The sequence below is a fragment of the Sorex fumeus genome, unplaced genomic scaffold (genome assembly GCF_029834395.1).
Source record: "Sorex fumeus unplaced genomic scaffold, SorFum_2.1 ptg000063l, whole genome shotgun sequence".
Taxonomy (NCBI): Eukaryota; Metazoa; Chordata; class Mammalia; order Eulipotyphla; family Soricidae; genus Sorex; species Sorex fumeus.
In genome coordinates this window covers 81,785,758-81,801,701 of record NW_026606120.1, presented here as the reverse complement: position 1 = coordinate 81,801,701, position 15,944 = coordinate 81,785,758, and the positions used below count along the sequence as shown (strand labels likewise).

At 47.0% G+C, this 15,944-nt stretch overlaps 1 protein-coding gene across 1 annotated transcript in view; it reads left to right on the top strand.

Moving 5' to 3' along the window:
• Window positions 1–15,944, top strand: part of PITPNC1 (phosphatidylinositol transfer protein cytoplasmic 1) — a 248,340-nt gene that overhangs the window by 109,524 nt on the left and 122,872 nt on the right. The window contains exon 2 of the mRNA XM_056126860.1: window positions 5,731–5,879. Coding sequence (XP_055982835.1) covers window positions 5,731–5,879 — 149 coding nt within the window. The remainder of the gene's footprint in view (window positions 1–5,730; window positions 5,880–15,944) is intronic.

Sequence of the window (15,944 nt, the reverse complement as noted above, 5' to 3'; positions counted from 1 at the left end):
CAAAGGTGTGTGCGAGGTTTCAACAACTTTGATCTTTCCAATGATATCAGGCTTTTGTTACTCAGCTTCTGAAATGGCAAAGTTCAGAGGCTGCGGCTCTGAACTTCTGAATTGTAGCGAGGCCCGGAATTGGCCAAGCGATCATTAGAGAAATCGGGGCTGAAGCTGGGTGAGGTAAAAGAATAGATCAGCCAACTGGACATTCTACAAACCGCGTGGCGTGGAGGTCATCCTTAACCCGAGACTCAGTCTCCTTATGTGTAAATAACCTCTCTGAGTGCACCCTCGAGAGCATTAGAAACAAATGTTAAAAACCAATCTATGCCTCTTTTCACCATCAGCATCAACCCTTTGGTCAACTTTCAGGCTTCAAAGGCTTCAGAATCTTTGGAATTTGTCACTTTTCATTTGGCATGTAAGCTTGCTTCGTTTTCATTTGACATGTCAGCTGATGATCAAGTATGTGGTATATTCCTTAAATTAGGGGTGGAGCTTCGCAAGAAAGTATATTAAAGAGGAAAGAAGGGGCTGGAGCGATAGCACAACGGCGTGTTTGCCTTGCATGCAGCTGAACTGGGTTTGATTCCCAGCATCCCATGTGGTCCCCAGAGCACTGCCAGGGGTAATTCCTGAAGAGCCAGGAGTAAGCCCTGAGCATCGCCAGGTGTGACACAAAAAAGAAAAAAAAAAAGAGGAAATAGGGCTTTTAAAGATGTGACATGTTGGAGGCCAGAGAGATAGTATGGTGGGGAAGGGATGATATAGGGCTCCCCCTGGCTCTGCCAGAAGTAATTCCTGAGTGCAGCCAGGTGTGGCCCAAACCCCTCCACCCACCAAAACAATTCTTTTAAAAAACTGCCACGTGTTGGCGTTTCACTACCTAGCTTGGAGCTGCCGTGAGGGGTCCTCGCACCCCTCTGCGCTCAGCGGACCTCAGCACTTACTATGCCTTTGAGTAAGAATCTCCCCTGCTGTCTTCTGCAGCATCTGGAGTTTAAGGGCTGGAAAAGCCCAGAATTGTATAGATCTATAGTTTGGGTCACAACCACCACCATGCTGAGACCACTCTCCACATGCATGAAGGAACTGGCAGAGGAACAAAGGCATGCGGGTCCCGGGGCTGAGATCTCCAAGCCTGCTCGGATCGGATCTGAGCATCCTCCACCCAGATCCCCCATCTTCCAGTAGGCAGGGGTCACATCCACCAACTGGCCCCTAGCGCTGTGTAATCCCATCAATGGCCAAGACCCAGAGACTATAAAACCAAGCTCCCGGAAGACTCAATGTTCTTATTATCTTGACATGACGTCTTATTATCTTATTCTTGCTTTGGACAACCTGGGAGGCTACTGAATGTAACCTGCCCACATGGCAGAATCTGGCAAACTCCCTGTGGCGTACACAATATGCCAAATACCAGTAATAATGATGGGTCTCATTCTCCTAACCCTAGAGCCTTGAATATGGCACTTTTTAAAATCTCAGGGCTAGGACGAAGGAGACGTTACTGGGGCCTGCTCGAGGCAATCGACGAACAACAGGATGATCATGATCGTGATGGTGAAAGTTTGGGTGTGGGGCCACTCCCACTAGTGCTCAGGGCTTACCCCTGACTCTGTGCTCAGAGATCATTCCTGATGGGCTGGGGCTTAAACCTGGCTCAGCTGTGTGCAAGGCAAACCTCTCTCTCTCTCTTTCTCTCTCAAATTCAACGTTTTAAAGAGTAATTTGGTGACAGACAGATGGCTCAAAAACTATCAGTCTTTCCCCCTTCCCCCAACTGTCCTCTTTAATTTGTGATTTCAAAAGCAACCCCCCCAATGGGGCTGGAGCCATAGTTCAGTGAGTAGGATGCTCGCCTTACACGAGGCCCACCCAGGTTCGAACTCCAGCCTCCCTTATGATCCCTGAGCACTGCCAGCATGAAGCCATGAGTGCAGAGCCAGGAGTAACCCCTGAGCACTGCCGGGTGTGACCCCTTAAACGACAAAGGAAAAGGCCACCTCCCAGTCTCTCTGCTTCTGGGTGGCCGGGCTAAGGTGGCCACAGCCAGTGCAGGAGGTCGGCTTGCGTGTGGGGGAGGGGAATAACCACTGTGGAGCCCTTGACCAGCTCAGTGTCTGGGCCCGAGTGTCCTGCCACCCCCGTCCATGTCACCGTCTGCAGCATCGAGCGTCTGTCGGTCGCCCCCAGACTGACGCTCTCTGAGTGAGCTCAGGCTGCGCCTTGGGAGCCACTGGAATGATCAATGAGGCCAGTGGATCAGCTGTCGCCGCCTCGCGCCATCCCTATCCGCAGAGCAGGAAGCACTTGAGCTGACAGCAGCCCGTGCAGGCTGGCGTTTGGCTAATGGCTTTTTCGTGTCGGGTATTGTCCTGGTCTCCTACATTCTGCTTGGAGCTCCTGAGGCTGGTCTAGCAGTAAAGCTTCTGTCACCCTCCTCTCCCCACTACCCCCAGCTCGGCTTAAGGGGAAGGGCACCTGCTTCTGAAGCAAAGGCAATTGTTTATTTGGAAATGAGGTGAAATGCACATCACAGAAACTAGCCGCTTGAAAACGAGCCCTCAGTGGCTGAAGAGAGCTCAGAAGTGTCCGGCAGGTGGAGGACCCAGGTTCTTTTCTGAGCAATGCATGTTCCCCTGAGCACTGCTGGGCCCATGCCATCGTGGGTTTTGGTATTGCCAGGAGGGGTCCAGGGCCCTTCTGAGCACTGTCTGGGCAACCCCTCCAGAGGCAGAAGCATTTAGTGGCATCTAGTGGATCAGCAGGGTTGTTGACAGCTGCCGCCTCCGTCAGGGTCTCAGGCTCTCTCTTCTCCAGAACACCCATCGTGTTCTGTTGCTGGCATGAAAGTGGCTTGAAATACAGCAGCTTTTGATCTCTCTCTTTCTCTCTCTCTCCCTCTCTCTCTCTCTCTCTGGTTGGGAGGGCAGGACGAAGCTCCAAGCACCCCTAACCTATCCTTTCTGTCTCCCTCTTTCTGTCCCCCTCATCTCCCTTCCACAGATTTGCCCCAGGAAAGAAGATGCTGGTACTATTGGGTTAGGGAGCTCAGTGGCTCCACTGAACCCCATCACCTCTGCCCAGACTCTCTCTCCACCTCAGGCCCCACGCTGAATAGCTGGGTCTCCCACATCAGAGTCTGGGGGTACACCTCAGCCTGTGACACCGAGGTTCCCTGTCATTTGGGTCCTGCATCACCGGGGTTGCTGCAGTTGCCTCACTGTGTGTGATGGGCTTCCTTCTTGACCCTGCATAGCCTTGCTTATCACCAAGTGTGGGGTTCCCATTTAGGGCCCCCAAGGCCTTTGCTTAACCACAGGTCCCCAGAAGTGTCCTTGTCAGTAAGTGACATATGGTTATCCATCCATTATTCCTCTTTAGGGCTGAGTAATATTCCACTGGAGGTGAAGGCTGTTTGCTCTGTCAGGGCAGATTCACTGTCAGCATCCTCTCCACCATGTTTGTGGCTTAGTTCCCATCGCATGAGCTGACGTTGATCGCTGTAGGAGTTGGTGTGTATATGAGTTATCTCTGCATGAGTGGATCTCTGTGTCTGAGTTGATCTCTTTGATGAGTTGATCTCTGTGTATCTGAGTAGATCTTTATGTATGAATTGATCTCTGTATGTATGAGCTCATCTCTGTATGAGTTTATCTCTGTGGGTATGGGTTGATTGCTACGTGAGTTAATCTCTGTGATGAGTTGATCTCTGTGTATGGGTTGATTTCTACATGAGCATATCTCTGTGTGAGGAGTTGATCTATGTGTGTATGTGTTGATCTCTCCATGAGTTGATCTCTGTGTGATGAGTTGATGTTTGTGTATGGGTTAATCTCTACATGAGTTGATTTCTGTGTATGGGTTGATCTCTGCATGAGTTGATCTGTGTATGAGTTGATGTCTGCATGAGTTGAGCCTGACCCCTCTCAGAGATCAGCACAGCCCTGTTCTACACACTCTTCTTCCTCTTTGCTTCCTGGCGACAAGGAAGAACCCGACATACTAAAGAGATATTTGCTCAAGCTTCTGCTCCCCAAATCCATTTAAAAAATAGACTTCATCTTTGATGTTCCTCTCGGCTCTCCTTCCCCACTCCCAAGCATGCAGGCGCAGTCGCAAAGCGTTCTGAGTGCAGGCCATCATGGGAAAGGGCTGGAGCCTTAGGGACCCCACGCTCCCTCCTGGTGCCCTGGCCCCGGGCCTGCCTCAGACGAGGCCTCACACGTTCTCTCCACACTCCCTCCCTGCGGCAGCTGCGGAACTGAGGCCCGTCCTCTGAGTCCTCTCAGTGGGGCATCTACCTGTGGATTCATGCTTCACTTGCTCTCTTCATTCACAATTCGCCCCTCGCTCTGTCTCTTTGTCGCAGACCTAATCCTCGCTGGCCTGGGTTCTTTGGGGGAACAACCTAGAGCTGACAGCAACTTGTGTGAAGCTCTGTCACTTTCTCCCAATTCTAGGGGGTTGAGGACAATTCTGTGTGTATGTGTGTGTTTATATGATGCATGTGTATATGTATGTATATGTACATATGGATGCATATTTGTGTGAATGTACATATCTTTGTGACGCCTGTACATTGAGGGTGTATTGTGTATATATATATGTGTGTGTATATATATATACACATATATATAAATGCATGTGTTGTGTCTGTATACGTATGTGTGTGAAGCTTGTGTATAGGTTTGTGTGGCAACCATATTTCATGTATGTGTATCTATGTAAAGCTTGTGTGTAGGGCTGTGTATGTAGGCATGTGTATGAGTGGGTATGAGGGGGTAGGAGAATATATATGACTCCCTCTTGGGGAACGCTGATGCAAGGTCTTATAATTTTAAATTGGTGGGGACGGCACACCCAGCACACCCAGGCTTACTCCTGGCTCTTCTCTCAGGGATAACTCCTGGTGGGTTCAGGGGACTGTATGTATGTGAGGATGAAATCAGATTAGCCACAGGTCAGACAAATACCCTCGTTGCTGTACCCCCTCTGACCCTGCCCCATCTTTCAGTCTTTCCGACCCTGAGCAGGCATCCATCAGGCATAAGTCATTTGACTCCTTCCTCCTCCTTCTACCTCGTTTTTCTCCACCAAATTAGTTTTGCCACTGTGGAAATTACTGGGTTGGGGGCTGAGGGGTGGACGATGAGTGCGGGTAAGGGGAGCCCTTAGCCCTGCGTTTCCGGAGAGGCGGGAAGGGGTATGAGTCAGCTCAGATGTGAGAGGCCCACAGTCTAGGGGGAGACAGTTCCTTGTGAGTTGCTTCCTCCCGGGGCCACGGACTGCACCCGAGATTCCCCTCTGTGTGTTCGAATCCCGAGAACTTCAGTTCTACTCATGGTGGGCCTGGACCTCTGGGGTGACTCAAAGCTTCCTGTGACTCCGCTTCAGGAAGCACGGTGCCCACGGAGCCCCAGGCCTGGTTTTGGCCACACAGAATTGGGCTGCATCTGCACTTACCCCAGTGGGGCCAGAGTGGGAGAGAGATCCGTGTCCCCTCTCTGTTGTACCCCTTCAAGTCCCCACTCCGCACCCCGGGAACTTTCGCCCGGTGATACCAAAGGTGCCCAGGAACACGCTGTTTGCACACCCAATGCCCAGCACCATGGAACAGTCACCTGGGGCTAGTGTCTACTCCCATCCATCAGCTCTGGGCTCGGGGTGGGCGTCACGACCGGATGTTCCCAGGCCAGCAGGCGCTGAGCTCTCACGTCTCTTTTGCAGTACAAGATCGGGCAGCTGTACATGATCAGCAAGCACAGCCACGAGCAGAGCGACCGCGGGGAGGGCGTGGAGGTGGTCCAGAACGAGCCCTTCGAGGATCCGCACCATGGCAACGGGCAGTTCACCGAGAAGCGCGTCTATCTCAACAGGTGAGTGAGGTGCTGGCCTCGGGGCATCCTCAATACCTCTCCACCTCAGGCCATCCTGCCCCCTTCTAGATGCTTCCAGAATCCCCTCCGAGTCCTCAATTCAACCATGGCCTCATTTCGCATCCTCTTTCCTTCCCCTGTCTGGAGAAAGCCATTGCCAATCACTGCCCACACAGTGTCAAGAAAGAGACTTGTGACCAGAATGACCAGACGAGGCTGAGGTAATGTCCACTTGTCCACGGGTCCCTCTCCCCGTGTGAGCAAGGAATGGGTGAGCGTCACGACACTCTAATTAGCATAGCCATGCTGCCATTCAATTCCCAGAAGTGACTGATGGGGACCTCATGGTCTCCTTCCCCATATTCACCTATGGCCCTTGCTTCCCTCCATTACCGGGTCAGAGTGTTGCTCACCACAGAGAGTTTATTTCATTAAGTGGCCTGCCCAGCCCTGGGGGCCAGCTTTCTATTTTTTGGGCAGGGGGAGACAGAGTTTGGGTCATACTCTGCAGTGCTTGGGGGCTGTTCCTGGCTCTGTGCTCAGGAGTGGAACACAGGGGACCATATACGGTGGCAGGGATTGAACCAGATTTTGTCACGTGTAAGGCAAGCCAGAACATTCCCTGTTGTACTGTCTCTTCAGCCCCGTGCCCATTCTTGTGAGTTGGAGCCTCTCACTGTCCTAGGGTCGATTACTCAGAAAGCGCTTCCAGCCTCCCAGCTAGATACCCATGTCTGTTCTCTGTCACCCATGACCATGGATTGTGACTGCCTGAACATGTTTCTGAGACAGCTGGATCTGATTCCACCATTTCCCCAGGGCCTGAGGATAGTTCCTTCTTGCTAGGGCTGTTGGCCCTAGACTGAACCCTCAGGCCATTCTCCTCACAGGGCAGGGTTGATGCAACCAACATGGTTTTTCGGTTTGTTTGGTTTGGGTTTGGGGGCCATGCCCAGTGATGCTCAGAGGTTACTCCGGGCTCTGCAATCAGGAATCAGTCCTGGTGGTACTTGGGGGTCCTGATGGGGTCAAACCCGGCTCAGCCATGTGCACACCAGGAGCCCTACCCGTTGTACTATAGCTTCAGCCCCAAGGAACCAACGCGTTTTAATCTGTTCAGGGATGCTCCCAGGGAATTCCTGAGTCACGATGAAATGCAAATGAGATCGATCCTGCCCGGCTATTAGTAGCCGTGAATTCCCAGGGTTTGGAAGCAGTTCAGGCTCTAGCCAGCTGTTGCTTTGCAGGAATTGCTGAGCATCGGGTCTGGCAGGGGCCTGGCTTGTATCCAGGGACAAAGTTCTCACCGTGGCACTTGGGCCTTGGCAGTGCAGGGTTATCCATCCAATATTGAGTCGGGCTCACCTCCGGGAAGCAAAGAGAAGCCAGGAGGATGCCAGAGAATAGATGTGAACCTATGGAAAATTCCATTTCTTGGCCGATGGTGACATTTTCCCCAAATCATTACCCGACATTGTTCCCCAATGTACTACATTCAAGAAAAAGTTGCGAGAACTTCATAAATTTTCCCCATGAATCCAGTTGTCTCTGTCATGTCTGTTTTCTCTATCAAAATATATGGTATTTATTTTAAAGGGGAATCATAAACATGGGTAAGAGGAAGTGGATTATAAATAGACTATCTGGGCTTCCAGGAATAGTAAGGCAAGAGATTAATGGGGACCTCCCCCCACGTCCTGGAACAAACACAGGATGAAACAGAACAATAGGAAGCAGCATTGGAAACAAAGAAAGGGAATTCCTCAGGTACCAGGGAGGTCGAGTGAGGAGACGCAATCCAGAGTGGAACGCAGATGACGTCAAATTCCCAAGACTGATATCCCCGGGACTCTATGTGTCCTGGCCTTGGGGGTACAGGAAGCCTGGCCTTGGGGAATTGGAACTTTGGGTTCTGCAGGACCATTGAAAACCGAGAGACCTTCTTGCCAGAGATGCACATCAACAGGGTTGGACTTGGCATAAAAGGAAATTGGATGGGAGCTGGGGGAGAATCTGGAGGTGATAACACAGCAGGGCGGTATTGGGCAAATCCAAATGAGCAGAGAAGGTTATAAACATACAAAAGAAAATTTCCATGGGGCCAAGTGCACAGGTATTCATGCACTCTCCTTGCACATGGCCAACCCTGTTCAATCTCCGGCACCGGCTTGTCCCCTGAAACTGCTGGGAGCGACCCTCAGCAGTAACAGGCATGGCCCAAACTAACCCCTCTCGAAAATATTAATGAGTTGTTGGTATATTCATAGAATTTTGGTCATAGACATAAGTAGATGAAAGGGGAGTTCCTATAGTTAGATCACTCTGAGTTACTGATATTATAGAAAGAAGAGAGATGAATAATGGAAAAATATCTAGGGCAAGTAAGCATTTTCAAAGGGGAAGGTAACTTCTAAAGGAATAGTTAAGCCATATATATATATATATATATATATATAAAACACTTCTAAGAGAAAACTTGGCCAATCCAATGAAAGGCGAGAGAAGAAAATAAAAAAATTGACTACAAACAGCATTGTAAATTGAAAACATGAATTTTGAAATAAATGAAGATTCAGCAGCGGCCACGATAAAGGTATGTGGTTTAACGCCAGACCGGAACCTAGCTTCAAATATCTGTGACCACACTGAACATGTGCAACAAGGTGGAAAATTAGAACGGGAAAAGGTAATGTACCTGTTGTAGAAACGGAGTTTCAGCCGGCAAACGATTTAACAAACAGAAACGATGCAAACAATGGGATTGCGTGTGTGGACCAAAGTAGACGGTGGAACTAATATGATTTTCAGACACATGAAAATCTACAAAACTGACCACCAAGTAGTCAGAAATTAATGTCAGCATACACCTGAAAGTCAGTCTCTTTTTGATCCTTTGCTGATTAGAATGTTCCAGGAAGACAGGAGGACAATAAGGTTCTCATTTTGAACCGTAAAAAGATCTAAACAGGGCCGGATTGATAGGACAGCAGGTAGGGCGTTTTGCCTTGTATGCGGCCAGTCCGGGTTCGATCCCCGGCATCCCATATGGTCCCCTGAGCACCCCCAGGAGTAACTCCTGAGTGCGAAGCCAGGAGTAACCTCTGAGCATCACTGGGTGTGACCCAAAAAGCAAAAGAAAAAAGAAAGAAAGAAAAGAAAGAAGATCTAAATGCTTCATGTGTTGAAAATGTCAGGTTCTCAAGTTCCCAGCCCACCGTGGCCTCCTGGGTGAGCTCTGTGAGTTAGTTCCAGCCAGTGTTCCCTCAGATTAAAAAAAAAAAAAAAAAAGACAGAGATGTTCAGTTGCGGCCTGATCTGCTTCTAACAAAGCCAGAGGAAATGAGCCGGGGCTGCTGGGAAGGCTGATAACAGCACCCCACCCGGGAGCCTGGGGCCCTGGACAGACCCGGATGGAACAGCAGCGGGATGTGGCTGTCTCTGCCAGAGCAGACACACGCGAAGGCTATGTGAGGAATCACAGCCCACATACCTCAGTCGGACAATAATAATAAATCATGGCCGGATCAGATGTACCCTGACATTTAATAAATCTCATGTACTTGTCCACAGTCAAGCCAGGAACAAAATAAAGATTCTGGTTATTACCTTCTATCTAACATGAAGGGAAGGACACCCCCCCCCCAAAAAAAAAGAGTAAGGGGCTGGAGTGATAACACAGTGGTAGGGCGTCTGTCTTGCACGCAGCAGACCCGGGTTTGATCCCCGGCATCCTATATGGTCCCCTGAGCACCGCCAGGAGTAATTCCTGAGTGCAGAGCCAGGAGTAACCCCTCTGCATCGCCAGGTGTGACCCAAAAGGCAAAATAAATAAAAGTCAGAGTGAAAGGGGAGGAGAGGGGAAAACGGGGGAGGGCAAGGCAAGGGAAGGGAGGGGAGGGAGAAGGGAAAGAAGGGAAAGGAGAGAAGGAGGAGGAGGGCAAGGGAAATTATCGTTCGCAGACATGACTGTCTACGGACATCCCAGAAAACTATTGATGTCGATATGAGACTTCAACAAGAGTTGAATATAAAGGTAAAGTTAATCTACAAAACCGAACGAACAAATCCCCCCACCTCCACCTACCCCCTGTCATTGTAGAAATATCAAGAGAAGGGAAGAGGGGGGAAAGGTTCCCCTGTCCCAAATCAGTAGCCTGAGTATACAGAAAAAACAATAAATGGAAAATAGAATTCTTTCCGATTCCATTTACAGACTGAGGGGGTAGTCCACAGGGCTGGAGTACATGCTTGGCATGCAGGAGGCCTGGGATTGCTTCCCAGCACCACATGAGCACTGGGCTGGGAGTAGTCCCAAATACCTCTGGGTATGGCCCAGGAACAAAATTAAATAAATAATAAAATTCCATTTGTGATAGAAAAGGGAACAGACACACTTCACTCTAAATTTACCCCATCCCACTTGGGGTGTGTGATTTCTTTTTCTACATTTTATAAGACTCTCTCACTCTCTCTCTCTCTCCCCTCTTCCCCTCCCTCTCCCCCTCTCCCCCTCTCCCTCTCCCTGTCTCTCTCTCCCTCCATCTCCTTCTCTCTCTCTCTCTCTCTCTCTCTCTCTCTCACACACACACACACACACACACACACACGGAAGTGAAACATAAAGATATGAGGTATTAACTCTACAAAATAGGCAAAACCTTTTTGACCAAATATATAAAATATCAATGGAGAGTTCTTTTGAAAACCTAAAAGGTCGCAGTATTCACAAATGAGAAATGATACATTACCAAGTTGCTATCAATTACCAAATTAATAGTAAATTTATTACAAGTCTAATTAAAATGCCAACAGCACAGACTTTTTTAGAAATAGAGTTTGAGTACCCCATTCACTTGCATCTGGTGTACCATTAGAACGTACAGAGGCCAGCAGGACCCCCTCAAGTATGATAGTGGCACACCATTCATGAAGTCGTCCATACTCTCTTCCATTTAGGGGTCACACTCTGGTGCTCAGGGATCACTGCTGGTAATGCTCACTCAGGGGACCATATGCAGTGCTGGGATTGAACCTGGGTCATCTGAATGCCTTGCACAATTTCTGGCCACAAGCCTTCCATATTTTGCAGGAGTATTCTTCAGAGTACAAAGAAATAACTAAAAAAAAAAAAAAAAAGACCACCCCTGGTACACTCATGCTTTGCCTGTGGGAGCCCTGAATTAGATCTGAGCACTGCCAGGAATAGACCCTGAGTATTGCCAGGTGAGACTCAAAGCTTCTTCCTGTACCGATGGATGGAATACTTCTCATTATGTCTAAGAAAAGGTGGAATCCTGCAGTTCATCAATGCCTTGATGGAACTGGAGGGGCTGAGCCAAGCGAGTGAGAGGGAAAGTACAAAGAGGGAGTGATTTCGCTCTCACGTGGCAGATATAGAAACATAGGAAGGGAATAAGCAGTGCAATGATAATGGCTCTGAGGGTCAGCCTGTAGCAGTGGAGTGCCGTGAGAGGGGCCCCCAGGCACTGGTGGAGGGAGCCGCTGGCATTGGTAGGGGGTGGTGTAGCAGCATTGTCAAGCCTTAAATATAATTGTAGGTAGGGCCAGAGCGAGGCCACAGCAGGTAAGATATTTACCTGGCATACATGCAACCCTGATTCCATCCCCGTCCCACAAGTACCATATAGCGATCCCTGAGCCCAGGGCCAGGAGTTAGCCTGGAGCACTGCCGAATGTGACTGAAAAAATCAGCACCAGGAGGATTACTCCATAGCTTAGTGGCCAGTCGGGCATTCTAGAGGAAAGGGCAGTTCAGATAGAGAAGGGAGCACCAAATAAAGGGTGTTTGGAGGATCCTCCCAGGAGGGGAGATGCATGTCGAAAGTAGACTATGGACTGAACATGTTTGCCACTCAATGCCTCTTTTGCAGACCACAACACCCAAAAGGAGAGAGAGAACACAGGGGATTGCCCTGCCACAGAGGCAGGGGGGGATGGGGGGATGGGGGTGGGGGGGATATTATCCATGGTGGTGGAAAATGGGCACTGGTGGAGGGATGGGTATCTGATCATTGTATAATCAAACCCAAGCACAAAAAATTGTAAATCTACAACTGTACCTCATGGTGTTTCACTAATAAAAAAAAATTAAAAAAACAAACAAAACAGAACAAAAAAAAATTACCGTTGACACTATTGGAAATCACAGTGCTCCCCCAAAACAGTTTTGAAAATATGATTCTAAACTTCATAAAATTTTAGAATTTCTAAAGTGCTCGGCCGGGTGACATCTCATACTCTATACCACTGATGTACCAGGAGTAGCACATCACATTGGAAGAGATGTAAAGTAGAAGGCAACCAATCTCGATTAAAAAATATTAGCACGTAAGTCTCAAACCTGTAACAACATGTTAGTAATCTCTTCTACGAGGACTTAATGGCTCCAGGGTGAGATACAACAATCTTCACATACTTTCTTCTAATGATATCTTTTTTGACCGTTTGTAGTGAATTATTCATAACAAGAATACAAAATAAATCATTTAGGGCAGGGTTGGGTAGTGGTTGGGAAAATTTGAAATAATGGTGGTAGGGTTGGTGTTGGAATATTGAATGTAATAAATTATTGTGAACAAATTCATAAAAATAAAATAACTTTTAAAAAATTCACCATTTTCAAGAAACTTATACTTACCAGGAAAATAAAAATCAAAAACAAACTTCATATGAGCAAATAGAAAAAGTACATACAGAGCAGGGATGTTCCCTTCCAGATAGCTAGGTACTTTATAAAGGGTTAGTTCTTAGAACTTAGAGCACTAGAGCAGAAATGAACACAAAATCTCTGACATAGAATAGCCTCCAGTGATCCAATCAATATTCTTCTTAGTATTTGTCTTTTTTTCTTTTCTTTTCTTTTCTTTTCTTTTCTTTTCTTTTCTTTTCTCCCTTCCTTCCTCCCTTCCTCTCTCTCTCTCTTCCTCTCTCTCTCTTTCTTTCTTTCTTTCTTTCTTTCTCAGGGAGCAACTCCCAGAAGTGCTCAGGAGTTATTCTACCTCAGTGCTTGTGAGTTGCTCCTGGCAGTGCTCAGGGAACCAGGTGGTACTAGGGGTCAGTCCCAGGCTTCCTTTCCTGCATGGATCATGCACACCAACCCACTGAGCTATCCCCATGGGCCAGTTTTTGGTTTTTGAACAGATTTCACACAAGAAATCAGTATGGGAAAGATAAACTGTTCAGAGTATAATGCTGAAATGATGGAGTTAGAAAAAGAATTAGATTCCCACCTCATTCCTTCTTTATGAAAAATAAAGGTTCCAGGGTCCAGAGTGAGAATCCAGCAGGTAGGGCACTTGCATTGCCCACCTGGCTCTGATCCCTGGCACCCAGTATGGTCCCAAGCACTTCCAGGAGTAGTTCCTGAGTGTGGGACCAGGAGTAACCCCTGGGCATTGCTGCATGTGACCCCAAAACAAAATGAAACATAGGTTCTAAACTGACTAAAAATAAGTCCCAAATAGATTTGATTTAAATGTGGGTAGCAAAAATAGGAGAAGAGAGAGAGAGAGAGAGAGAGAGAGAGAGAGAGAGAGAGAGAGAGAAAGAGTGTGTGTGGGGGGGGCATCTAGGTTTCTAATTTGAGGAATAGGGGAAGTACTAACTAAACAAGGCATAAAGAAATAAGCTGGTTAGTATGAAGACATTAAAATGAAGAGCCTGAATAAAAAGCTAATGCCTTTGCATAGCAAAAGAAGACAAAATTATTACCCAGAGAGAGTTCAGTCAGCTGGAGGGTTTGGTTTCCTTATGCTGGAGGCCCTGGTTCCATCCCTTGCACTGTCCATGTTCTCTGTGACACTTCCAGGAGTCACCTCTGAGCAGTGAGACAGGAATAACCTCTGAGCACAGCGGGGTGTGACACCTCTCTCTCTCTCTCTCTCTCTCTCTCTCTCTCTATATATATATATATATATATATATATATATATAATCTACCAAGAAGAAAATATGTGCTGTGTACATATAGACCAAGGACTAGTAGGATTCAAATATATCAAAATAAGTTGTGCTGCTACATTTTTTTCTTTTGGGGTCACACCCAGCGATGCACGGGGGTTACTCCTGGCTCTGCGCTCAGGAATTACTCCTGGTGGTGCACATACAATGCTCGTAATCAAACCTGGGTTGGCCACGTGCAAGGAAAACACCTTACCCGCTGTATTATCATTCCAGCCCCTGTACTAATACTTTTATGAAACAAAAATAACCCAGTTTAAAAAAGGGCAAGAAATTGAGCATGGAAATCAGAGAAGAGAAAATGGCCAGTGTGTCAAAAGGGTCCACCTTAAGAGAAGGCAGGAAATACAAACACAATCAACAGTGTCCTCGCCTTTCCACTCATCGTGGCAAAAATCAAAGTGTCTGCCATAGGAGGAGTTGACAGGGACGTGAGGAAACAGCTCATTTCCAGTAGTAGTGAGAGGTGTAAACCAGAGCAGTTGGCTGAAATCATTAGCAAAGCTGAAAATACATGTACTTTCTACTTAACAATTCTATTTCTAGGTAGGATCCTTAGAGAAATTTTGCCCAGTACACAAGGAGAGGTGTGCTGGAAGATGGTCTTCAAAACTGCATCTGGATAAGAAATGAAATCAATCTAAATTATCTGTGAATGGGAATTCATTATGATATATTCATTTCATGGAAAAAAATCCCAAAGCAGTTAAACTTAATGAACCAGATATGTTTTAATGAATTTCAGAAACAGCATAATATATAATTGCTCAGTTGCCAAAATGGGAAGCAATATATATGTGTATATATATGCATATATGAGGCTATATATATCTATCTCCACATATATATAAACATGTAACAATCTATGCAAAAAGTTTTAAAATACCTAGAGCGTTACAGTAGTAACAGAGCACAGCTAACAGTGTATGTGGCACAAGCATAAAGCATGGACAGGGGCTGGAGAAATAGTAGAGGAGGTCCAGGAGATTTGGCGGTTGCCTTGCCTGCATCTGACCCTGAGCACCACCAAGGGTTTCTTCTTAGCACACAGCCAGGAATAACTCCTGAGTACCACTAAAATGTGGCCCCAAAGCCAGTTAAATAAGTAAATGAATAAATTATGGACAGGCCACACTCAAACTGACCGTTACCTACCTTTGGAACAGGAAGAAACTTTACTGCAGTTTTAGCAGTTTAAACTGTTAAAAGCCAACATTTTAGCATTTTATTTCTTTTTGTGGGGTACAACTGGGAGGGTTTGAGCCACACCCACAGAGCTGGGGGGTCACTCTAGGTTCGATGCTGGGGGGCCATGCGGTGCTGGGGATTAGACCAGGGTCAACTAACTGCATCAAAGCAAGTGCTTAACCCTGCATATCTGTCTTCAGCCCTCATTTTATTTCCTTTTTTTTTTTTGAGGGGGTGAAGCAAGATGTTTTTATTGACACTTTGAGAGAAAGGGGGATGTGTGTGTTCAAGAGAGAACACAGCTTTCTCCAGAGTCAAGTAAACAAGCAAAGAAACATTAAGACAGCAGAGTAAGCCTATTTCTATTTTTTTTTTGAGGGAGAAAAATCAGAAATATAGGAAAATATTAGTGTTAAATCTTGCAGGTAATATTTATAGGAACGTAGGTTAAAAAATGATTCATTTCATTATCCTAAAAACATCTTGTGGGGTTTTGGGGCCACACTCAGCAATGCTCAGGGGTTACCCCTGCCTCTGCACTCAGGAATTACCCCTGGTGGTGCTTGGGGGACCATATGATGCCGAATATCAAACCCAGGTTGGCCATGAGCAACGCAAACCCCCTCCCTGCTGTTCTATCACTATGGCTTCTGGTCAGTTTCATTTAAAATAAAATATTAAACTTTATTTTGGTTTGGTCTTTAAATTATCGATCAAAGTTAGCCTCGTGCATTTGAAACTCTTCCTCATACATGCTTCTATCTGTGACCCTCATACGTGGAAGCATGTATTCTACCACTGAGGTATATCATTCCCTCCAAAACTTATGATATTATGAATAGTCCTTACAGTAGTTACAGGAATCTAGTATATTTTTCTCATCTTCTAATATATTTGA